The sequence below is a fragment of the Bombyx mori genome, chromosome 17, assembly GCF_030269925.1.
Source record: "Bombyx mori chromosome 17, ASM3026992v2".
NCBI classification, from domain to species: domain Eukaryota; kingdom Metazoa; phylum Arthropoda; class Insecta; order Lepidoptera; family Bombycidae; genus Bombyx; species Bombyx mori.
The window spans coordinates 3,156,777-3,181,792 of NC_085123.1; the positions used below are offsets into that span (position 1 = coordinate 3,156,777).

Here is a 25,016-nt window from a genome sequence, read left to right on the forward strand (position 1 = left end):
CACCAAATGCAGAAATCATCCGGTCAACACACTGTTTTTGTGTTAAACCACTTCGAAAGTCATAATAAATCATCGCTCTTGAATTTTCTCGAGTCAATTCCATTTTCTCAACGACTAAACAAGTTTGACAAAACCTCGTGATAAGAACGAGAATATTTTTTTAAATAAATAAATGGTATTCGATTTTTAAAACCAAGGAGTTTTCAATTAAAAAGATTTTAATATGACAGGAACAGTGGAAATATTCCATTCCCGATACTTTTAGTGCAGCCCTCGTATAGGAACATAATATTTCGTCGAAAACTCGTTGGTATGTAAAAAGCACGCCTAAAATTCGAACCCCGTACCCAATATCGGCAATTCGGCACACCAACTATTCACTAGACAATCGAGGCAATTTCATTAATTCAGGAGTTTTTTCAATCGTTCACTTTGTCACAACACTATTTTTATTTCATCAAAAACTGACAGCACAGTAAACGTCAGTTGACTTCGTCTAATAAAAAATCCGACTATACCTACAGTTTTTGTGGTCATAGACAACTGATTGTCAGTATAGTTAAAATCGAATAATCTCTTGTCAATGGTTAGTCAAACTGAGCGAAGGATGTGAAATAAAAGATCATTATGTAAAAACACAATCAAATTTTATTAAATATCAAATATTGTATTGTCTAACACGATTCCTTAATTATTATGTTTCACATCGATATTTCATAATGGAATAATGATAGTTTATAATTTATATCATGCATGTTGCTTGGAACAATAAAATATTGATAGTTAAAATATCACAAGTGATAGCGTAGTATTTAGAATAGACGATAATAGATAGTATAACAAAAATAAAGTTGTCGAATATACATAGTAATGGTAATATGATATATTCGGTGATAATTTTAAATATTGTCATGAAGGAACGAGATGTAGTGATGCGATAGTATTAAGATAGAAATTAAATAATAGGTTGAGTATCAAGAAAATATACGAGTATGCAAAATATTTATCGACGAAGAGGATACACAAAGGAAGTCACATACACATATCAAAATACACAATTAATTGGGATTATATGCAAAACCTACAAAAACGTATTAAACATGATTATTATCTCAAAACCGTATTATGATCAGTTAATATACGTCCTTACATACTACACATATTATATAGGTATTAAATGTTGTTATTTGTGCGACAAAGCTCTACTCGGATGATTGGTAATAATATCAAGCACTCTTTCAAATATTACGCTTAAACTGAGTTATCCAGATGGCTCGAGATGATATTGTGTTTATTGTGAAACGCTATTGTTAAATAATGACTCATTAAAACTTGCTGATATGTGGTATGATGTGTTATTTGTTATTTGGTCGAAGAGTGTCACACCTCGTCTGCTGAACGCTGCCTTCAGTCCTAGCATCATCTAATATTTCTGATACGTCATTCATATGAACATCGTAATGTCACCAAAATAAACAAAAATCGGCGCATCACAACTTTGTGCAAAACGAAATCAAGCGCTGTTTGATTTTGACGAAAAAATAAAACAGCGTCTCATCTTCGTTTAAATCATCAAAGCAATGTATTACCGCACCTTATTACCCATACACGTTTATCGGTAAGGTTATTGTATAAATTTCAGAAAAAACTGCGCAAAACTTTATATATAAATGGACGACCGTGGTTGTCGTATAACGTTTTTCATCAATTGCCAACGTAGCGCCATGCTGAAACTCGTCCCTACAACATATTACGTACACCGCCAACATGTCGTCAATACATTTCAGCTCATTATAGTTTGAACACGAGTATTGTCGTTCCCGAGATCGGCGGGCGCTGCGATCTAACTTGTATAGCAGGTAAATCCGTAAAAACCGTCTAAGCATAATTTTAATATATGTATTAAAAACATGGAAGCACTTTCGCGGACAGACTCATTGCTGAATATGTTGGTATAATAAATACTAAGAGTATATCGATAGTCTGTACTGATATCATAATATACTAGATGATCTATCAATGGTCGCAACTCAACAAATAAAGGAGTCACGTACTGAGCAAACGCAATGCTAATGTCAAACATTAACGTAAAAATTTAATGTAATTCAACGAATACGATCTAAAAGTCGTGTTTTAACGAATACGATAATAGCTTTAACAGGTGAGTAACATAGTGCAGTGCGTAGACAGAGCGGTCTGAAGTCAGCGATGTCGCGAACTCAATCATTACGAATGAATTCGAATCAAATGATTGATTCACACTTTGGTAATGGTCTTCAGTTTTCGGCTCCTGATGCACCTAAAATAATAAAAAAATAATGTAACAAAATAGAGTTTACCGTTGAGGGAATTTATTTATTTATTTTATAGCATGTCACGATATTAAATAAATAAAAAAGTATTTTTAATGCGTTCTCCAAGTGCTGTAAAAAAGATGGCGCTCACTATTCAAGATGGCGATCGTGTTTCTATAGTTCTCTTTGGTGATAGTGACGCTAGCTATTATTTTAATCTATGTCGAAAAAAACATTAAAATACTAAAATTAAACTTTTTATTTTTTTTATTGCCCGAGCAGGCAGACGAGCATACGGCTCACCTGATGGTAAATGGTTACCGTAGCTCATGGACGTCAGCAATGCTAGAGGCAGAGCCAAGCTGCTGCCTACCGCAAATAGTACTAATAATAATTCCAGATCTGCAATAGTTTTAAAATTAAACTCGTATCTATCACTTTAGCGCAAGCTATATAATAATACTAGCTGTACTCGCCCGCTTCACTGGGCATTTAAAATTAACATTATTACTTCTCACCCACACAAAGATTCTCATCATTAACGCCCCCGCAACTGGTGTAGGGAGTCCAACACTCATATAAATATTAGCCTATCCATTAAGTACATGTATTTTCTAGGTGGGTGCCAAGTTTCAAGTCAATCGGATGCACGGTTCAGTGGTTATAACGGAACATCCGTAAAAACCACTTTAGATTTATATATATTAGTATAGATGTACAGATAAGAGCGGTACCTAATGAATCCACGGTACAGCATGAACGCGCCGTACAGACTGAGCACCAGGGTGGCCGTCCACACCACGGCCAGCACTGAACTGCTCCCCTCTGTAGAACATCATGGAGCATATTATTTCCCTCGGTTCGTCCGAGTCGTAGACACAAACAAAACTTTTTTATTTGTCGATTAAAAATTTGAATACTATTTTAATGATTTTATGATGAACTGCCATCGAAACGTCGCTAATTATATAATGACAATAATAAACGTCCGATGAAACTATAGAAATAGTTTTTTTTGACAATTTTTTTTTATTGTCAACGGAGACAGTCGATCATACGGCCCACCTGATGGTGAGTGGTTACCGTCGTCCATGGACTTCAGCATAGCCAGGGGCAGAGCCAAGCCGCTGCCTACCGTTATGCCATGAGACTAAAGAGGATACAGGCCAGAAAAAAAAAACGGCAGAGAATATTTCATTGTCTAATCGTAAAAATGAAACACAATTCCTGAACTCGAGTTCCTATTCGTTGTTATCATATGCAAAGACTTTACAATTGAATATGCAATTTCGAAAAGGGCACATCTCTGAAAATGTAAAATGTTCAGGAAATGAAAAAAAAACTGATTATTTTCTAAAGCAGTGTAAAATTTAAAATATTAACTTTTGAGATATATTTTAGCGTTAATTAGCAATTGAACATTACTGGAATTATTATAAAATTGGTGTAGGTGTAAGCCTCAAAATTACATGTATATGAAAAAAACGTATTTGACAAAATATGCGGCATGTGCTCTTTTCGAAATTGCATAGCCAATTATAATCCACGAACTAAGTTATAATCTGCGCAAATAGTTTTAGACGACATCTCAGGATGCACGTTCCGCTTCTTACCGAGGTATCCGTCATGGTAGACGTCGCGGTCGACCCAGGGCTGCCGCGGCTTCTCCTCGCGCGGCTCGGTGGCCGGCGCGTCGGGGAGCTCGTCCGAATCGCTAGTGCAGTTCGCCCATTCGATGGTGACGTATCTAAAGGATAATACGTTCGGTGAATTGAGAAATTGAGTTTCATACACTCTATAGGATTCCAGCACGTGTAGCTAATTTGGTCAGTGTGCTTAATGCGAGTTTTTTAACTTCTCGATCGCGTAAAAGTTAAATCAAATTTGTATGGAGTTGGAACAGCTTCCCTTCGTATGCCGTTAGGGACGCTGTTCCAACTCCGTACATGGTTTTTTAACCAACTCCATACAAATTTGAGTTAACTTTTACGCGATCGAGAAGTTAAAAAACTTGCACTAATCTATAATTTATGGCGAGCGGAACTATGCTACGTCTAGTCTACATAGATGTAAGTGTTCACCTGGAAGGCGTGTTGCAAGTCCTGGTGGGTCTGAGCAGCAGCTGCCGGGTGCGGGAGCGGGCGCCGGCGCGGCACGGGCCCCACGCCCCCCACGGCCCCGGCTGGCCCGCCGCCTGTCTGCACCCGCACTCTACCTCACACGATCCCTCCTCCTGTCACCCGGGAACACAAAACCCAGTCACTACAATTGTCTAATGTCAGTCCTACTTCAACTATTGCAATTTATTTTATTTTTATTTATTTCATTTACTTCAGATAACCTAAAGGCTGGCTTGAAACCATAGTGCTCAACATGCACACGTGTTCAGTGTTGTACTATTGGCATAGATTTCATGTCTGAAGGTGGGTGGCGACATTTATGTTGTTGATGTTTATGGACTCTAGTGACTACTTAACACTTCAAGTCTGCAGCCTCGAGTATCAAAGACGGCAATACTATATAGTTTGTATGGACTCCGGCACCAGTTCAACATGAGCACTTGAAATTTGAACACTTTGACTGGATTATGCGAGTTAAAAAGCTCCATGCGCGACTGTCTGTCTGGTGAAGCAATCAAAACCGTATTCTTTCGCTCGATGAGAGAGGCGACTAAGTAAACATTTCTATGAGTATGAGTATATTTAAATACGTTTCTCTGTAAATCCTAACAGGTCTCATACGCACTGTAAAGAGGTCCAATCTTTCCTAGAAAAGACCTCATACACACTGGCTGCAAGTCCCTCAAAAACGGTCCCGTAGTCAACGTGTTATTATTAGAATTTTTTTATTGCTTAAATGGGTGGACGAGCTCACAGCCCACCTGGTGTTAAGTGGTTGCTGGAGCTCATAGACATCTATAACGTAAGTGCGCCACCCACCTTGAGATATAAGTTCTAAGGTAATCTAATCAGTATAATTACAACGGCTGCCCCACCCTTCAAACCAAAACGCATTACTGCTTTACGGTAGTGTTAACGTACAAAAGTACAAATTAAAAGATAGCAATATTTTGGTATCAGTATTTGGCAATGAATTTAAATCATATAAGTTACCTGATACTGCGTCAATGGCGCAACGATTCTCCCGGGTAGAACGGGCGCGCACCGCCAGGGCTCCAGGTAAGCGTCGGTTGGGGGCTCGTCCCCGACGTTGGTCAACTCACACCGCGCCTGCGACGCCTTTACTCCAAAACCGCAAGCCCCGATTGCCTCTTCGCCCGCCGAAGTCTATCAGAATTATCATTATACTAGCTGTACCCGTCCGCTTCGCTGGGCATTTAAAATTAACATTATTATTTCTCACTCCCACAAAGATTCTCATCATTAACGCCCCCGCAACTGGTGTAGGGAGTTCAACACTCCTGTTCAGTGAGTTCATGTATGTTCTACATGGATACTGAGTTTCAAGTCAATCGGATACACGGTTCAGTAGTTAAATAACGGAACCTTCGTAAAAACCACTGTAGATTTATATATTAATATAGATTTAGCTATTTGCGATTAAAACGGGCTAAGTGATCATATCGGTAAGTTAATAAAAAAAATTTCATCATCATCATCATCATCGCAGCCTGTCCACTGTCCAGTACTACCCAACATAGGCGTCTCCAACTGATCAACGTCTGGTGAAGATCTGCCGAGAAACTGCGAGTTGGTTAGTATTACATCGAACTGTTTGGAGAGTTCGATGAGAGTGTTTATTATTTATTTAATGGATCACCAACAAATGAAACACTGGCTTAAACATAGGGTACAAAAATATCAAAATATGACATGTGCTCACTTAATTATAGGTAATCACAGCTAACATCTAGTTCTAGTACCAAATGATCATGTCTGATCCCGACATTGGAGCTACAAGCGTGTAACTGAAGTTCTAGCAATATGCCATTGGCGGTCTCTGGCCCCTGCAGGGTTTTGTGGACCTCTATATCGCATGGGAAAGACCCGCGCTCGGCAGAAAGTTGAATGGCAGCCTATATTATTTTTCAGGTTTCAAACTATTTCAATACCGAAATTCGTCAAAATAAGCTATTTTCGAATTTATAATTAGAAACAGACAACTAATTCCCAGAATACTTCTTCGTCAGCTTCTTCGTCATTAGGTAAGATTTTGTACGACTTGGTTTCAGCTTTCAAATTTAAAACTCGGCAAAGAGTTTGATATGCAACTTAACCTAAACACGAGCCCACTGAGTTTCTCGCCGGATCTTGTCAGCAGGTTGCGATTTCGATCCGGTAGTACATTCATTCGCGAAGCAGCTTCCCTTGAGTTGTTAGATCTCGTTTGGAGGCGCTCGGGCAGCTGTTAGCAAATCCCACCCCTCCTGGCTGAGTCTCTGCTCGCCCACCTGTCCTGGTGAAACTGAAGAGACCTCCGGGCCACCAGTGATCCCTCATTCATAATAATATTTGATGTCTTACTTGAATGTGGCATCCAAGAGATGGTCGTGCGACTAGTCTGAGACAAGGTTCCCTGGGGCAGGGCGCTCGTTGTTCCGTGGGGGGACACGACCGTCCCGGCCATACCGCCGCCGTTAGTCGTTGTCTGTGACATAAAAAAATAATATGGATTTACTGAAACTCATTTAAACTCGATTGAGTTAGGCGTTCGTTCCTAAGCCTTTTTTTGAAATCATTCTTCACGATTCAAGCGTGAATGAACAGATGAGCTCGTGTTTCATTCGCATAGCGTCGGTTTTTATTTTTCTCGCAACTTAACACATGAAGTCGGAGTCTTGGTTTCGTTAGAATATCGATTATTTTGCGTATAACTACTACCTTCTATTGAATTAAAAAATATTCTAATTTATTAGGGCTGACCACTGGATTATCCACTATTGTACGTACCATTCATAATATTTGAGGCACATGAGGTTTTTTTTTTGTACAACAAATTTTCTGCCCATAATTTCCCAATTAACGCGAAACGGCCGTCAGACTACTCAATATTTGGGTTAAGATAAAGAGTTGGGTACAGCTTGTGCTGAACGTTTTGTTTACCTGGTCCGGCGCATGTGTCTTGCGGAGGAAGCGTCTCCGCAGGAGCAAGCAGAGCTGTCCCAGCCGCTCCACTCTCCGACCTCACAGTCGACGCCGCACGGCACGTAGCACCACGATTCTTTGGCTTCTATCGCCGTTTTGTTCTAAAGAAGAGCATCAGTAAAATGAAATAACGAGATAACTTGTCTCCAAGTTACACACCGTCATCTCGCCCCAAACTAGAATTTCCTATAAAACAGGAGACTGATGGATATACGAAAATACGTTCCAATATATACATAGATGTTACACATCCAGAAACTGAACAAACAGATATGTTCGTAACATTATGTGGGAATCGAACCCACTTAGGTGCACCTAATAATGCTAATAATGACTGCGCAACGCGCTAAGTCAAATCTGGCATTTTTTGTGATGGTAAATCTTTGGGCTGTCAAAGGACGGTTAATCACATGACAATGGTGGGCTTCAGGGTGCTTTTACTTATGTTTACAGAAAAATCGGAGCATACTAACTCAACATTGGCGTTGTTTTGTTTTAGAAGCAGCTCTTTCGTAGGAGGAGGTCTAAGTCGTTTAAAATTGTTCTAAATTAGTCTAAAATTGTTCACTAGTTATCAAACTTTGTTTTAGTTACTTTTTATGTCGATGGACCACAGTCATACAACGTAATGATAAGTAAGGGAAATAGATAAATGATGGCGATGATGTGAGGAAATTTGTGGTTACCCGGCAACTTACAATTACCCGGTAATCTAACTGACCACAATCTGGACTGTGCTCAAAAATAATCTTTAATTAACACATAAAATCTTATAAATTAAAGTTTTTTGAAGTTGTTGAACGATTTTTTGAAGTTTTTTTTTGTTTTGTAACCGCAATGTGAGATAAATTAAAATGGATTGAGTACCTATTCTATCATTATTGATTGTTATTCTGACTAGCATATGGGAACGAAGTTGTTAATTAAATAGTTGAATTGTTGAATTATCTGGTATAGTGCTATGAATACTCACAGGGCAGAAAGAGTCGTTAACGAATTTCCCATCGCCGCGCAGACATCGAACGGCGCGTTTTTTCGTCCCTTCGCCACAAGGCGAACCACCTTTATTGAAATATAATATTTGGGCTCAGAAAATAAATCTTAAATATTTATTAAATACAAATTTTAACAGTTCTTAAGTAATGGCATTTAGATTTTTTGTCATATCTTCAATTTTATTGACTCAATTTTGATTTGTCCAGTTTTTTTATATATAAAAACGTGAGTTATTTATTATAATGTGAATTAATAACAGTAATAACAAAACGGTTCGAATAAAAACAACCACGGTGAACTAGATTTGTTTTTATGTTATTTGTTTACTAGGTATTTAATGTATTTATAATAGATAAATAAAACGTCCACAAATTGGTAAATGTTTTAATAAATATAGCTTATAAACTAAGTGAGAAAATTATGCAACAGCGTGTCGCATGACGCATGGATTTTAAGAGTGCAGACACAACGATTATGTCCTTGATCGAGTGGTAAATTAATGACTGGAGTACTCTATTGTGCCGAGATACAATGGCCGGCAGGAATTGGTATCTTTTTTTAAAGATATTTGATATTAAGGTTCCGGATATACATACACATTATATGTAAAATTTTTAGGTAAGAGCTATAAGGCTTTTTTCCTGGTACCACCACCATACCTATTTCTGCCGTGAAGCAGTTATGCGTTTCGGTTTGAAGGATGGGGCAGCCTTTGTAACTATACTGAGACCTTAGGATTCATATTTCAAGGTGGGTGGCGGCATTTAAAGGTGATTGGTGTTGTCGTGTCAGAAATTGTTTCCTACCAGTTGTCTTCGTGTTGTGAAGGGTTTCCTAATTTTCAATATAGTATCGAATTGATTACCGAGAGGCTGACAGTCGTCCCAGGGCGCGAGGTGCCAGGAGTGTGCGTGGGGCGCGCACCGCTCGGCCGCCACGAGGTGCGGGCACGCACCCCCGCCCGCCCGCGCTCCCCGCAGCACCACGCGCGTACGGTCGCGGCGCCCCCCCCACTTTGTCTGCATGAATACAACAAACGATACAACAAACCGAAGTGCCGCAGCAAATTTTTGTGAGTAGTATTCAGTGTGCTTAGTGCGAGTTTTTTAACGTTCTCGATAGCGTAAAAGATAACTCAAATTTGTATTGAATTAACTTTTACGCTATCGAGAACGTTAAAAAACTCAACTTAGCACACTAAATACTGCTCACAAAATTTTTACTGCTGTCAACGATTGAACGAGATAGAGGGACTGATGGTTGTGAAGTTCAGGTTAGTTTGAGGAAAGCTCAGAGAAGTACGCCATTAAGTATCTCATACTTGTTTTGTATTATAGATCTGTTGTAGCGACTGCAATTTCGCAAATATTTATTTGGCTCGCTTGCAAAAAAATAACGTGACTCAGAGATTTACAAATTAGTATGATTAAAATACAACGGTAAAATTTTCTTTGATATACTACTACTCGTTTATTGAAGCTACAAACTGGAAGTATAATCGCGTAGACGTAGAGTAATACCGATTGTCCCAATCGACTGCCTTTGCGACATTGCAGTCTTAAGAATCAAGGTTTTAATTTTTCTCGAAATTTAGTTATGACAGATATGGTTTTTTTAAAGTAAGTTCAAGGCACGGAGAACCTAATCAGTAAATAGTCTCCAAAACAACTTCTTTAAAAATTAGAACCTGCGTCAACTATGCAGGAGTCGGTATTACCCTTTTTACCCCATTATACTTTTCTGCTTTTCTTATTAATTTCGTTTTTCGTCTGTGTGTTGCATGTCGCGTGACGGTCGGCCGCGGAGTAGGGATAAAGTGAAAGGCGCTCGTCAGAGCCGCCAAGGCCAATATGGCGGCTCCTATAGTTCGCAGCAGCTGACCGTGTAGTGTATAGACTATTACTCATTTGTGCCAGTGTTCCACGCTATTTTGTTTGTTTTTGTCAGTGTTTAATGTAAATGTTGTTTGTCAGAGTTCAATGTCTATAATGTGAAAAAAAGTTTCACTTTTACCGTGGTTTCATAAAACCACACAATCCTTTTTCCTCATAGTTTTAGACTTCTCCCGTCACAGTCCTTTGAACTATTCTTGAAGTTTTAATAAAGGACAGGCACCTGCTCGCAAGGACTCCAATCTGACCAGGCGCTGACGACGCAGTCCCCGGGACACGGGGCCCGGCAGGTGGCCTCGCGCGCCGGCGCTGGTCCCGCGCCGGACGCCTCACAAGTCGCGTCTTCCAGCCACTTGCCGTCTGCGTCGACGCAGCTGGTGTCAAATATTTAGATTGGATCGGTAATCTATATATTACGTGAAGCAAAAACTGTGTTCCCCTTTTTACGAAAATTGTGCGGACGGAGCAGTATGAAATTTCCCACACTTATAGAGAATATAGAGAAGGAGTGCACAATGCTAATATTTTTTAAAAATAATGCATAAAAGATACATTAAATCAATAAAGAAAACATTACACACACTACCATGTATTTGACACACACACGCATGCATACTATTTGTTTTTTTTTATACTTTTCTTATTGCATAAAATCTGAGGTCAAATTGAGAATAGATTAAATATTGTTTGTCTTTGTTAATATTTGTCTAAAGTATAGTCTTGGCGAACTCTGTGATTATAGAAGGATAATAAATAGTCTTTGACAATAGAACCATAATAATGTTCAAGCTTATAATTTTAATTAATTATAGTAGAATTTCGACTACTGCGGGACCACTAGTATCTAGAATAATTCTCGCAAGAATTGGGTTAAGTTATGGTCATGTAAGTGCATACTGCTCTTTCAGTAAAATCTGCAGTGTCGTAAAAAAATATTTTTTTGGATTAACATGCCCGATATTAACTTTCCTATGTATCATTTCACCACAAAGCACGAACTCCTATTATGTTTATGATTTAATAATAAACAATACTATATCGATGGTAAAGAATTCCTTGTTTTGGTTTTTTAACTAGGGAACGTAATGAATATGATTCTACGAGCATAATTCGTAAAAAATGAGGACTTTTTATGTAACAGAAATCCATGGGTCCAATAGTACAGCCTTGATCTTAAATCTGGGTGTTCGCTCGCATGTCTTATAACTATTATAATTTGAATAAATTAAAATTAAATAACGTGGTAAAGGTTGTTCTAGAACAAAGATAAATATCGATTCTTGTCCTAAAAAGCCTTGATCTGATTGGTTAAGATACTAACGAAACGGTCCGGTTGATTACGGCATGTCCGCACAGCGCGTCGGGCGGCGTGCAGGGGGCCCACTCGCCCACGGCCCAGCGGGGGGACCCCACCGAGCAGGACGAGCGCTGCAGGGTCGCGCCGCACTCGCGGCCCCCCGCGGAACCCTCCTCCATCACTTCCCTAGAGAAGGTTGGGATAGTGAGACCGGTTTTTAGGGAACTTTACGGCCTTTTAATACCATTTACTGCATTTTACTGCCTTTTAATATTTTTATTCGAGACGAGCTTATATCTTACCTGTTAGTTAGTGAATGAAGCCCATAGACATACCAACAGCCATTTAGAATCTTGAGACGTGAGGTCTAAGACCAAATTTTAATTAATCAGTGTCTCTCATTTCTTTCAAATCAGAAAAAAAAACAAAATTTGGGAATTTTGGCGTAGTTGTTTTAATTTATTTATTATATATTAGACCTTATCTGGTCTAATATTTTCTTTTTCAAGTTCCTCTATTCTAAGTGCACTGAAGTTACTGATTTAGTTTCATAGCATCTGGTTGACCAGAATACATTTTCCTTCAATAATTTTCAATTTTACAGGACCGATACTAATATAATACTGACCTTGTTCTGAATCTAAAGGCGGCCCGCGAGCCGGGCTCTGCATTGCACGGTCCCCACTCGCCCCACTCCCCGGTGGTACAGTCGCGCGCACAGCGCACCGTGCACGCCCCACGGAGCAGACTCAGGAACTCATTGTCGTACGAGTATCCGTCGGTTGTCGCTTCACGAACCCTGCTGGGTCCTAAAACGGGATTGAAATACTGACAACTGTATTCTTCGTGACATTTACTGGCGATAGGACCTCTTGTGAGTCCGCATGGGTAGGTCCACCCCGTCCATTTCTGCCGTGAAGCAGTAATGCGTTTCGGTTTGTAGGGTAGGACAGCCGTTGTAACTATACTGAGACCTTAGAACTGTGGCGGGTAGCCATCATACAACGCAAGATAATTGACAGATGCCTGAATCTCGCTTACGACATTTTCAAGATAAAGCGCATATATACAAGTTCCGAACAACAACATTCGGACCGTCGGTCTACCGAGCAATATCATCCGCTCGGTGGAAGATCTTCCCTTTGTCGTTAAGCTCCCCAAAGAACTTATATCTCAAGGTGGGTGGCGCATAATTATTATTTTTTGCTTAGATGGGTGGACGAGCTCACAGCCCACCTGGTGTTACCGGAGCCCATAGACATCTACAACGTAAATGCGCCACCCATCTTGAGATATACCTAAGTTCTCAGGTCTCAAGTATAGTTACATTAGTAAGTACATAGTTACATAGTACATAGTTACAAAGTACATAGCTACATAGTACATAGTTACATAGTACGTAGCTACATAGTACATAGTTACATTCAACCGGAGCATTAACGGAATGAATACCCCTTTCTGTTGCCAGTAATGCTCGTCAGCAGTGATGGGCGTAACTAGTTACTTTTGTAATCTAATTAGTAATTAAACTACAAAGTAATTTAATTACAATGTAATCTGATTATATAGTAATCAATTACATTGTAATTAGAATTACTTTGGATGTGAAATTAATTGAATACAATGTATTTAATTGCAATATAACTAAATTACAATCTAACCTAATTACATAGTAATCAATTACATCGTAAATCGTAATTACTTTGAATATAACACTTGTAATAAAAACACATATTTATATATATCATACATCGATTTTTTAGATATGTAGGTTTTATGTACTTCAATAAAAATAAATAGGTAAGGCTCACTTCATAGTGAACTAGAAAGGAAGGTGTGCGGAGTGGGGGACGACTTTGCTTTTTCTTTTCGACTTTTTTTTGTTTTCGTACGCTACTATGATTAATTGTCCGAAAGCCAACCAACCGCCTGTCAGACGAAATGTTTGAAAAAAGAGTCATATTAAAAGTAATTTAAATTATAAATCAGCAAAATAATGTTGTTTAATTTAATCTGCCAATGATTAATTTAAAAAAATATCATAAAATGATAAAAAAATATAAAAAAAAGGATATAAAATGTGTTTCATTTTAGCGTTTGTCAAAAAAGTTATTAGTAGGACATTTTTTGTAAGGCTACCTAACATAACATAACAGAATAGTTATGTGATCAATTATCAGTAATTATAAGTAATTTGTTTCAAATACATAAGTAACCTGTTACAGTTAATGTAATTAGATTAACTTATAATCGAATTACTTTATAACTGATTACAATAAGTACTCACTGTAATCAGTTACTTAAGTAACCTGTTACAAAGTATCTCAATTACCAATTACAATGTAACTGTAATTTGTAATTATTAATCTGATTACTTTTTGCCCATCACTGCTCGTCAGACCAGTCCCCTGTCCTTCCCAAGGCGGAATGAAGATGACATACTCCTGTCCACTTTGAGACCTAAAGTTGAAGTCCCAATTGTTTTGGCATAACGGTTACCCTACTCTTGATACTGGAACTCATAATTTCTTAACTGTAGAGATAGGCAAGCTGTGTACACAAGCTGTGTGAACTGTGCTTTATTTGTATATTCAATGACGCAGAAAATGCAGGAGTCAAAATTTCAAAGAATGTTAAATGATTGCTATAGTTTTATGATTTTCGTACTTTTAATATAATATAATTATGACATATTATTATAATTATGGATATTGATATAAATATTAAAAAATTCGAATCCCGATTTTTGGTACCTGTGAGTGGATGAAATTTCTTGCATACGTCCATGGGCACATCTCGTCCAGCCACCATACAACGAGCCGCGCGCAGAGCCCTACCCTCTCCACATTCCAATCTAAAATAAAATGCCCAATTTATTGAGAGGAATCTGTTAGTTTATGTGCTAATATTATGAGCGTTACTCAACTAGTCTATAAATACCAAAGTATCTAGAAAGTAAATCTATTTGGGACTTCCAAATTTTATATTATATCGGAATTAAAAATATTATGTTATCCTACGTTGCTCCTATATGCAAATATAAAATATAGACTCTTAATTAAAACGCTAAGAAAGACTCAAAAGCTAATGCCTCGAATCATGATTGACTAAGTTTTGGAACTTTTGAAATGATCTTCAAAACATTTGCAGGAAGACAATAACAAGTATTTATAAGACAAAAAGAAAAAAGAGAATTACTAGAATATTTTGACGCCTTAAACTTGAATTACCGATTTACATGAGTGAGTATGAGAAATGTAATTCACTTACCCTGGAGGAAGGATGCAGTCGGAGTCGGCCGGCAACAACTCTAAGGAAACATTCTTGCAGACGCAACTCATGATGTCTGGATCTGAGGCGTCCAAGTATCTGCGGATTTATTGTATTTAAACTAGAGTTTATGAATCATAAGTTAGTATTGTAAATACAGCAGAGGATCACTTCAAAATTAGGCTTTTTTTTATTGCTTATATGGGTGGATGAGCTCACAGCTCACCTGGTTAACACCAGTGGTTACTGGAGCCCATAGGCATCTACAACGTAAATGCGCCACCCACCTTGAGATATAACTTCTAAGATCTCAAGTATAGTTACAACGGCTGCCCCACCCTTCAAGCCGAAACGCATTACTGCTTCACGGAAGAAATAGGCAGGGCGGTGGTACCTACTCGCGCGGACTCACAAGAAGTCCTATCGCCAGTAATTACGCAAATTATAATTTTGCGGGTTTGATTTTTATTACACGATGTTATTCCTTCACCGTGGAAGTCAATCGTGATCACCGTTGAGTACGTATTTCATTAGAAAAATTAGTACCCGCCTGCGAGATTCGAACACCGGTGCATCGCTCAATACGAATGCATCGGGCGTCTTATCCTTTAGGCCACGACGACTTCAATGCCCTTAATCATGTGCCGAATCTTCCAACGTTTCATATTTATTAAATTCCATTATATAAGTGCACAATATCTTTATCGCAGCTTCTGATTTGCTTACCTTAACGGATCAGCGCAGATGACATCGCAAGTGGGAGGCGAGGAGTGTTCACAAGGCACCTGACAGTCGGCCACGCTGCGAGGTATTAACTGTCCAGCACAGGCACCAGCTTCTACTCTATGTGAATCTGAACCGCACCAGATACCTGTGAAGATAGAGGGAAAGAGAGAATACACTTTATTGCACACCAAAACACAATTTACATTCAAACAATCAAAAAAAAGTAGATACATTTGTACAATAGGCGGTCTTATCGCTAAAAGCGATCTTTTCCAGACAACCGTTTAATTTACAGAAATAGGCTAGGATAGGATAAGATAGGTTAGGTCCACTATGAACAAAACAGAAATTTTATTGATCGGTCAAGCCATTGTGCCTTTTGTGAATATAAAAAGGCAGGAAATTTCGCGTTGTTTTGAAGCTATGTAATATACTCACTTCTGATCCTTAGTCCAACGCCGCACCTCTCGTCGGGAGACAGTTTGCAAGTACTCCACTCTCCGGCGATCCAGACTGCGTCTTTAGACCTGCAGGTCTTGGCTACAGGACAGTCTCTGGTCTCTTGTCGAGGGCCACAGCTGGGTCCGCCGTGCACTAATCGCATGCGGACTTGCTTACCAGGATCTTCGAAGGAGGTATTAAAATCAAATAAAAATTCAATCAGTCATTTCGCCACACTGTAGGGAAGAAAATAAGACTTGTAAAACAAAGCGTCGTAAACATTTTATGTCACCACGAAATATTATCAGTGAGTGGTTACTATTGTTGATCGAAGAGTGAGTGACTTAACCCGATAAGTCTTTTTGGGTCTTCTAAAATTGCATTAATCAATGAATTGATTTGGTTTCACCCTGATTTCTATGAATACAATAGAAATACCACAAAGCTCCAATAAGCTCGAAGCGGATCTCTAAATTCTATCTAACAATATGTGGAATTTAAACGTAGCTGTTTTTCTTGAAAATTCGAACACAAAAAAGGAAACATCAGTGTCCTTTCTTACAACATGTTGTAGTTTAAAAAGAAAAAAACATTTGTACAAACAAAATACCAATGAAATTGATTTGTAAATGAACTACTATAACACCATTATTAATGGAATGTATTTATTTAAGTCTTTTATTGAGTCTAGTTACAGTTACACTAAAACGATATAACCGCCACGGAACACAAGCTAATTAACGTGTAATGCGATCTAACTTTGTATCTGTGTTACGAACAACATCTTCAATAGATCTTCGTTTATCACATCAAATATATCCTGCAATTCTAAATTGATAATAAATAATGTGATGCTTTATTACTTGACTTTGGTTCTGAAAATATATAGTTTTCTTCTAGGTTATATGTTTTTAAGTATAGAAGATATTATAGTATTTTTAAATTCAATCATAGTTCCGTACGCACAGTGTTTCGCCAAAGTCATAGTAAAATGTTTAGATCCAAACTAACAAACAAATGAACAAATAAAAAAATCGAGATCGTTCTATGTAAATATCATCCGTGTTGCATATAACAGAAATGTAAATAATATGATAATAGCAGTGATAAAGATTCAAGATTGTAATCATTCCTAAGGTATTGTAGAGGAAGGTATTAAGGTATTAAGATTTTTAATTTTTTTCAAATATAGAGGGGGTGTAGTGTAGTGTAGTGTAGTGAATGATACCCCGCCCCCGCTTAGCTTACTACTATACATTTATAGTAATGAGCAACATGCGTTTGTCAGTCAGTGGTCAACGTGCAGCGATCCACCGCGGTCGCTGACGCGAATAAACATGTAATTATACTCAGTGTTTTATTGGCCACTCAGATGAGGTTTTCGGAGGAGAGCGCACAATAAACCCTCAACATCACGAAACCTTACAGTATCTTAAAAAATATGTTACGAAGAAACTTAGATTTATAGAACTTAGATTACAGTATTAAAGTCGTATAATATGTCATTTGTGCATATAGATATGTGCTGAGGTCCAGACGAGATGGAAACAGCTCACGAGACAACCCACGGTCAAGTTTCAGGGACACGACCTTCAGCAATGAAGAAAGCGACGAAGAAGAAGAAGAAGAAATACTTACCACAAGTGTTGGGACAGGGAGACCAGGGCATCCAAGCTTCGACCCTACATCCTCTCCTACAGCGTACGGTACAGGCACGCCGAGATGCTGGACGACGTAGAGGGGCACATCTGGAAGTCATGGTCCTTTTAAACATAATACGGTAGCCTATTCCTGGCAAATTTTTGAAGAGATCAAAAATTTTAAGCTGTAGGCGGCGACTTGGATTTGCCTCTGGCATTGCTGAAGTTCATGGGCGACGGTAACCATTCACCATCAGGTGGGCCGTATGCTCGTCTGCCTACAAGGGCAATAAAAAAAAATTGAGCGCGGAGGTTTTGAGAGAGTATTTTTGTCGCAAAAATAATGTATTAGTTTCTCTTTTCCTCTATGGCTCTCACAGAGATCTTTTGTCACTAATTGTATAAGTTATTTATTGAAAATTATGCTATGTCATAAAAGACTTACCAAACAACTCGGATGAGCTGTATGAAAGAGTATGGAAGACTCTAAATAGTAGGATAACGGTAAGAAGAAGAAGATTAATGCAATTCCATAGCACTTAATATAGCAGCACTAAGCAGTGGCTTCCTGGTATTGCAGATGGCGATGAGCCACAGTGAGACAGATCTTCAGATGGGGCGTATGCTAGTCTACCCAAAATGGCAGTCAAATCTATTTAAACATCACCATTCATTATAAGTGATCCCATTTATGTTAATTCTCTGAATTTTAAAGTATATATAGTTCCACAAAAATTATAATATAATATTATATGTTGTTTGAATGTTCTTGGCTATCTACATCATACAGTAACGGGTCGTTACCACGATTTTCTCATCCGTTTTTTTTTGTATTACCACGGGAACTCGATGACTCGCACCAACACAATACACTCACATCGAAAAAAGGTAGAAAGTAGGTAGACAGATTTGTCTGCCCCTAATATCTTACCCGCAATGACGCTTGGAGCTCGGGAAGCCGTTAAATATGAAAATCGTAGTAAGAGCCCGTGAAATAATAGAGTGAACAATGATTAACTATTAGTGAAACGTACAAAGCCTCGCGGACGACGTCAGCGTTGTTTTGTATGCACATGACGTCACGATTCATCTCCCCCTCCTCGATACAGGGCTCCTCATCGTCACTCTCGTTGAATGTTTCTCCATCCTGTGCACAGTGAGGGAATCGTTTACGGAAAGTCGAGTTAGTTTTTCGGAACTAGAGACAAGAGATTTTTTGCTCGTGGTAGGACGTCTTTTGAGCCGTGATGGGTTTCGGTTTGATGCGTCTTACCCATAAACACAACCCTGTGCATGCCGAATCTTCTTAGTCGGTCGCGATTCCGATCCGGTGGTAGATTCAACGAAGTATTGCTCTTGCTAGGGCTAGTGTTAGCAAACTCCCTCAGGTTGAACCAGTTCGCTCACCAGTTAGTAGCTGGAATAGCCCCTAAGATACCAGCTGTTATACTATTAAATTGTGACTTAAGCCTCATGTGTTGACCTCGACAGTATTGGTTTTCTGATGTCTAAGTAGATACATACATATGTACATATCTATACACATGCCTATTCGTTATTTAAATTCTGCTGGCCAAATTTGTTTGAGCAAGAAATCGAATTAAGTTTAGCATAGTAACTTGTGTTTCGCAACATAGCAACATAAGCGACTCTAATCCATGTGGACGCACGCTATTCCGTGGACGCACGTATTAAAACATGTTTGAGAATAGAAGCACCGTGACAATGCTTGATTAAAAAAAAATTTCAAACGTTTATGCGAATTTGAATTAAATTAACAATGATACACACAAGAATGCAATTCAATATATATTCGAAGTATAATTTTGAAATGTTTAAGTTTTTGGCGGGCTGTCTGTTTTTCGACCACAGATTATAATAATATGTAGCATTGTGTGTAGTAAACGCCTCCAGTGGTCGTCGTTATATAACTGTCCACAAACATATGTACGTGTGTCGTTATTATAAAAAACTTACCACTAGATCAGTGTAGTTGGTAACAGGGATGAAATCTGTGCGTCTTCTCTCACATGGTCCCCACGGTGTTGCCAGCCACGAGTATGTAGCGCACGCGTGGGTGTTGCAAGTCTCGTTTTGTATTAACTGATCTTCTGAGGGACACGGCCAACCATCTGTAATTAAATACATACTAACAAATTTTGTTCAATGTACATTATTCAATTGCCAAAAAAAAACAGACTAAATCGGACTGAGGATTTAAAAAAATTCTATTCTTGGTATGCCCCACTAAATATACAGTATTTTTAAAAGTAAAAATGGTTTTAAAGTTTAACACTAATCATACCAACACTTGGTGGTGCCTATTTCTACCATAGCGGGAGATAACGTTATACGACAAGTATTATTATTCAAAATAAACAAAAAAAAAAATAGTACAATAACTGTAGATTAATTGGTAAGAAGAGTCATGAAGTCAAATTTACAAAAGCAATAAGATGGTACGTACATTTTCAATGCAAAAGTTCAAAATGGGTCATTTGACCCGTTATGGTATGTTTAGTGTTAAACAAGCTCATTTACGGTGAAACTATTCGAACAAGTGTTTTAATTTTCTTCGCTTTGTCACTTTGACCCTTGATTGTTTCCTCAAAGTTTTTTTTTGTATAAATATACCTAAATAAAAGTAGGTAAATAAAAGTAAGACCCGCCCTCGCTTCGCTTCGGAAACAGTAATTTATTATTGATTTCTCCACTATTGAATGGATGTTATTATACATATAAACCTTCCTCTTCAACCACTCTATCAATTAAAAAAAACTGCATCAAAATCCGTTGCGTAGTTTTAAAGATTTAAGCATACATAGGGACAGACAGATTCTGATATAGGGACAGAGAAAGCGACTTTGTTTTATACTACGCAGTGATTATGTTACTTTTTGTCGGTCATGAATTGATCTGTTTGTATAAAATCATGTTGATTAGCTCTGCTAAACAATGACAAACCAACGAATAATACTTAACTTTGTATTATAATTTAATTTAATTTAGATTTCGTTTTTATAATGACTCCAGATCACGCTTCGTTATGACTGTCGTTAGATCGATTTTAGGAATTTGATAAGTTGCGTTTTAGTGATCTTTTATATAGTTATTTGTGTTTTGAATTCATTAATAATTTGTATTAGGAGATATCTTTATATGTTTTCTTATTATTATTTCATATTATTCATATCATTCACACACACACTCACACACACACACAATCACGCATAATGACCTTCTTAAATGATAACACCTAATGATCTCTCAACACTAGTCCGCAGCATCTGTTCACGACTTAGCCTAACCTAATCTATCTTAAGAAGGAGGGAGCCTGGATATCAGTAATACAGGTCCTTGAACCTACTACAAACTTCAGCTGTTTCAAAGGCTTACAAAATAAATTATAAGGTTAATTTCCATTTGTATTTGTACTATACCTTTAAGAGAGAAATAAATAAATTATTATTGTGGCGGGTAGCCATTATATAACGCAAGATAATTGACAGATGCCTGAATCTCGCTTACGACATTTTCAAGATAAAGCGCATATATACAAGTTCCGAACAACAACATTCGGACCGTCGGTCTACCGAGCAATACCACCGGCTCGGTGGAAGATCTTCCCTTTGTCGTTAAACTTTCCAAAATTATTATTATTCTATTCCAACCAGCCGGAGGAAAATACGACTGTTGAAATATTTGCGACTGATAGTTTTATTTTGCGTGTAAAAGTCGCTTTAACACTTTTCTCAGAACTACAACTTTTCGTCGCAAACTTTTCAATTCAAAGTTCGTATGTACTTCAGTTGAATAGAGCTTTAATAAAGTGAGTTTCGGTTTTATAGTGAATAGTGTTAAAAAACTTTTTAATGCCCTTGTAGGCAGACCACCACCTACCACCTAATAGTGAGTGGTTATCGTGGCCCATGGACCTTAGCAATGCCAAGCCGCTGCCTACCGCTTAATACTCTCCACAAGCCTCGTTTGAAGAATGACATGTCATAGCGCTCGGGAAACACCGTGGAAGGAGCTCATTCCAAAATCGAATTGTTCGTGGCAAAAAAGATCTCTGGAAACGCACTGTGGACTACCGCAGTGGCTCCAGGTAGTATGGATGAACTCTGCTCCGGTGGCGGGCGGTGCGATGGTAAAAACGAGATGATGTTATCATCTCGAACAATTCCTCCTATTTCAATTTCCTAAATGAACCGATGCTTATTCTGACGCACCGGGTGCTGCGTGTGCAAGCACATGTCTCCGGCGACTGGTGTGGGGTGGTGGTCTTGAAGGTGCCGCGCAAGGAGCCGAGCACCGCGACCACGCTCCCCACGAGGACACCACGCAGTCACCGGGACATGCGATGCGACAACGCTCTCCGCGCGCTGGTGCCCCGGTACCGGCGCACCACGCCCTTTCCGCCTCTCGCTGTTGTAACAGAATACAATAATCACAGATCACATAATAAACGTAACTAATGGTCCCGCAGTAGTCGAAATTCGACTATAAGTCTTTTGAAGTTGTTGTGGCCTAAAGGATAAGACGTCTGGTGCATTCGTATCTAGCGATGCAACAGTGTCCGAATCCCGCAGGCGGGTACAAATTTTTCTAATGAAATATGTACTTAACAAATGTTCACGACACATATGACCACTTAAATTCAACCTTATGACATGGCTCTTTGAATTTTTTTATTTAGATTAAATACAAACAACATAAATACGAAGACGCTTACCCCATCGTGACCCACACATCTGAGTTCTCTATTCCGTCTTCCCGGACCGCAAGTCGTGTGTGGTTGGTTGAGTACACAAGGTCCCCACGGCAGAGCCTTCCACGACGCGCATCGGGGGGTGCTACAGGTCCTCTTTTCTTCCAGCGGAGGACAGGCAGCTCCACCTCCTGACGCTGCCGATATCACGCGGCGACGACGGACACTGTACCCTGGACGCAAAAAGGAATGACCCGTTGAAAAAATCCTTTTTTTATTGCTTAGATGGGTGGACGAGCTCACAGCCCACCTGGTGTTAAGTGGTTACTGGAGCCCATATACATCTACAACGTAAATGCGTCACCCACCTTGAGAGATTAGTTCTAAGGTCTCAGTATAGTTACTCAGTATAATACTGATAAAGTTTTACCTCAAATATAGACAGACATATTATTTGCGTTGTCCATAATGAAAAATATTCATAACTACTGCAATCCAGTCATGCTCCATTGCGACGATTGCTAACTGTATGAAAAAAAAAACTTTTTCTTCTACTCGCGGGAGTTTGGTGGAATGACCCAGCGGATATTTGCTTTGCCACTAAATGCCCTAAATAGCAATAATGTAGTAGCAACAGAATTTAATTATTATAAATCCAGAGTATTTTCAGAGTAGGTACATATAGACGTAGAGTATTTTAATGGATGTGTTCAATTTTAATGTTCAACATTGTAACGCTGTTAGTCTAATATAAGAGTTTTTTATTCAATTCCATTCGTCTCGACTACAAATTGGGGCAGCCTTACGCACTCTTTTCGTACTTTCAGCGTTTCGTTATAACCTATGTGCCATTCTGATATATAAGCTATTATATAGTGAAGCTTGATCAAGCTCCGTCTAGCGGTTTTTGCGTGAAACAGTAACAAATATACCTACCCATATGTCCTTGCAAACCTGTGACAAGTTATATAAATATATAGTACGGGATAAATTATATAAGGCCACGTAGGCCCAAACTAAGATGCCCTGTATACTATCAAAATTTATATAAGTACCTATTAAACGCTCAGACATAGAGCAAACAAAATATCATACGAATGTTTGCCAAATTGGGGAATGCAAACAACCACTGCGCTTGGCTAAGGACTGTGCCAGTCTATTATATAAATATAATAATGGTAGCCTTAGCGTCGCCAACTATAAGAATATAGATAATACACTTTATATTTAAGAAAACAATAATTTACAATATAACAATTTACCAACGGTAGGCCGTATGCATTTGTTGTTGTAAACAAATCAAATCAAATCAAAATTTTATTAATCAACATAAATGAAAGTACATACTTGTTGAACGTCAAAAGAACTACCGCAAATTCACAAAAACTAGCCTCCGTCCTGAGAAGAATTGGCAAGAAACTCAGCGGGCATGGCTTTTTTTTTTTTAATATTAGATTTTTTTTAATATTAACGTTTAAATAGCCTTTTATTCAGATCCATATTACAATTATTAGTAACAATGGCTCGTGCGAGAGGGAAGTGCGCCGGAGAATTGGTATGGCTAAGAGTGCCATGACTCAGCTCGGAAAAATCTGGAGAGATCGCAACATATCCGTAAAGACCAAAACCAAACTGGTACGGACTCTAGTTTTCTCGATTTTTTCGTATGGCGCTGAGACCTGGTCACTGAAATCTGCAGACCGCAGACGCATTGACGCCTTTGAGATGTGGTGCTGGAGAAAGATGCTGCGTATTCCGTGGACAGCATTTCGGACTAACGTATCAATCTTGCAAGAACTCAAAATCTCCTCGCGGCTGTCAACCGAGTGTCTTCGCAGAGTCCTTGAATACTTTAGTCACATTGCACGAAAGGATGGTAGCGATCTCGAGAGGCTCATCGTGACTGGTAAAGTAGATGGGAAAAGACCTCGGGGGCGCAGCCCAATACGTTGGTCCGACCAGATCCGCACCGCTCTTGATTCCACGTTTCACAACGCCCTCCACACCGCCAGAGACAAGAATGGATGGAGAAAAATCGTGCGTGCGAAGGTGATACAAAAGGGTGGTCACGACCCTCAGCAATGAGGAATACGACGCAAGGAGGAGGATTACAATTATATGACTAAATATAATATATAGAAAACTTGATTTTCATTTAAACCTTAATCTAGTCTCTTATTTGAATTTTTCTTATTTTCTGCAGATCTGTTTGCCAATCGACAAAGGCCTCATCAAACCTTTTCCACTCATGTCTTTCTTGAGCCACTCTGTTCCATGTGACGCCTGCCACTTGTCTTATATCGTCGTCATCGTCGTTATAGTAAACGTTGTGAACGTTGTAAACGTTTACTATAAGAAATCGGCACAAAATTCTTTGGAAAGTAAAGAATACTTGTTGCACTACCATTACCTGTTGTCGTAAGTTGTTGTACCGGGAATAGAGGGCAGCCGTCTACAGGTTGACAGGCACTCCAGTCACTCCATTCGCCAACCTCGCAGTCTCGCGGACAAGGCACCTAGTCGGAAAGTCTGTATTAAGCCTCTTCACTTTGTGCTTTTAAGGGTACATACTAGGCAGTGTATGTACATATTGAGGGGTGGTTTAAGCGACTTTTTTCTACATTTTACAGGAGCGCCATCTAAA

General features: G+C 38.8%; 1 protein-coding gene and 1 long non-coding RNA gene across 3 annotated transcripts in view; one reads left to right on the forward strand and one right to left on the reverse strand.

Moving 5' to 3' along the window:
• Nucleotides 1–625: 625 nt before the first annotated feature.
• LOC101741472 (thrombospondin type-1 domain-containing protein 7A) overlaps nt 626–25,016 on the reverse strand; it is a 109,153-nt gene continuing 84,762 nt past the window's right edge. For both annotated transcript variants that reach the window (XM_062673278.1, XM_062673279.1), the window contains exons 8-29: nt 24,783–24,888; nt 22,397–22,605; nt 21,894–22,089; nt 19,639–19,793; nt 18,696–18,808; nt 17,660–17,769; nt 16,019–16,204; nt 15,581–15,725; nt 14,855–14,953; nt 14,338–14,438; nt 12,213–12,393; nt 11,609–11,770; nt 10,511–10,661; nt 9,261–9,414; nt 8,373–8,461; nt 7,358–7,500; nt 6,779–6,902; nt 5,408–5,581; nt 4,376–4,527; nt 3,908–4,041; nt 3,029–3,119; nt 626–2,299 (exon numbers count right to left, since the gene is read on the reverse strand). In XM_062673278.1, the coding sequence (XP_062529262.1) occupies nt 2,257–2,299; nt 3,029–3,119; nt 3,908–4,041; nt 4,376–4,527; nt 5,408–5,581; nt 6,779–6,902; nt 7,358–7,500; nt 8,373–8,461; nt 9,261–9,414; nt 10,511–10,661; nt 11,609–11,770; nt 12,213–12,393; nt 14,338–14,438; nt 14,855–14,953; nt 15,581–15,725; nt 16,019–16,204; nt 17,660–17,769; nt 18,696–18,808; nt 19,639–19,793; nt 21,894–22,089; nt 22,397–22,605; nt 24,783–24,888 (3,018 nt within the window). In that variant the 3' untranslated portion in view covers nt 626–2,256. The remainder of the gene's footprint in view (nt 2,300–3,028; nt 3,120–3,907; nt 4,042–4,375; nt 4,528–5,407; nt 5,582–6,778; nt 6,903–7,357; nt 7,501–8,372; nt 8,462–9,260; nt 9,415–10,510; nt 10,662–11,608; nt 11,771–12,212; nt 12,394–14,337; nt 14,439–14,854; nt 14,954–15,580; nt 15,726–16,018; nt 16,205–17,659; nt 17,770–18,695; nt 18,809–19,638; nt 19,794–21,893; nt 22,090–22,396; nt 22,606–24,782; nt 24,889–25,016) is intronic.
• LOC134200414 (uncharacterized) lies at nt 2,040–3,294 on the forward strand. The gene is made up of 2 exons (XR_009975324.1): nt 2,040–2,161; nt 2,913–3,294. It is a non-coding gene; the product is annotated as an uncharacterized LOC134200414 (long non-coding RNA).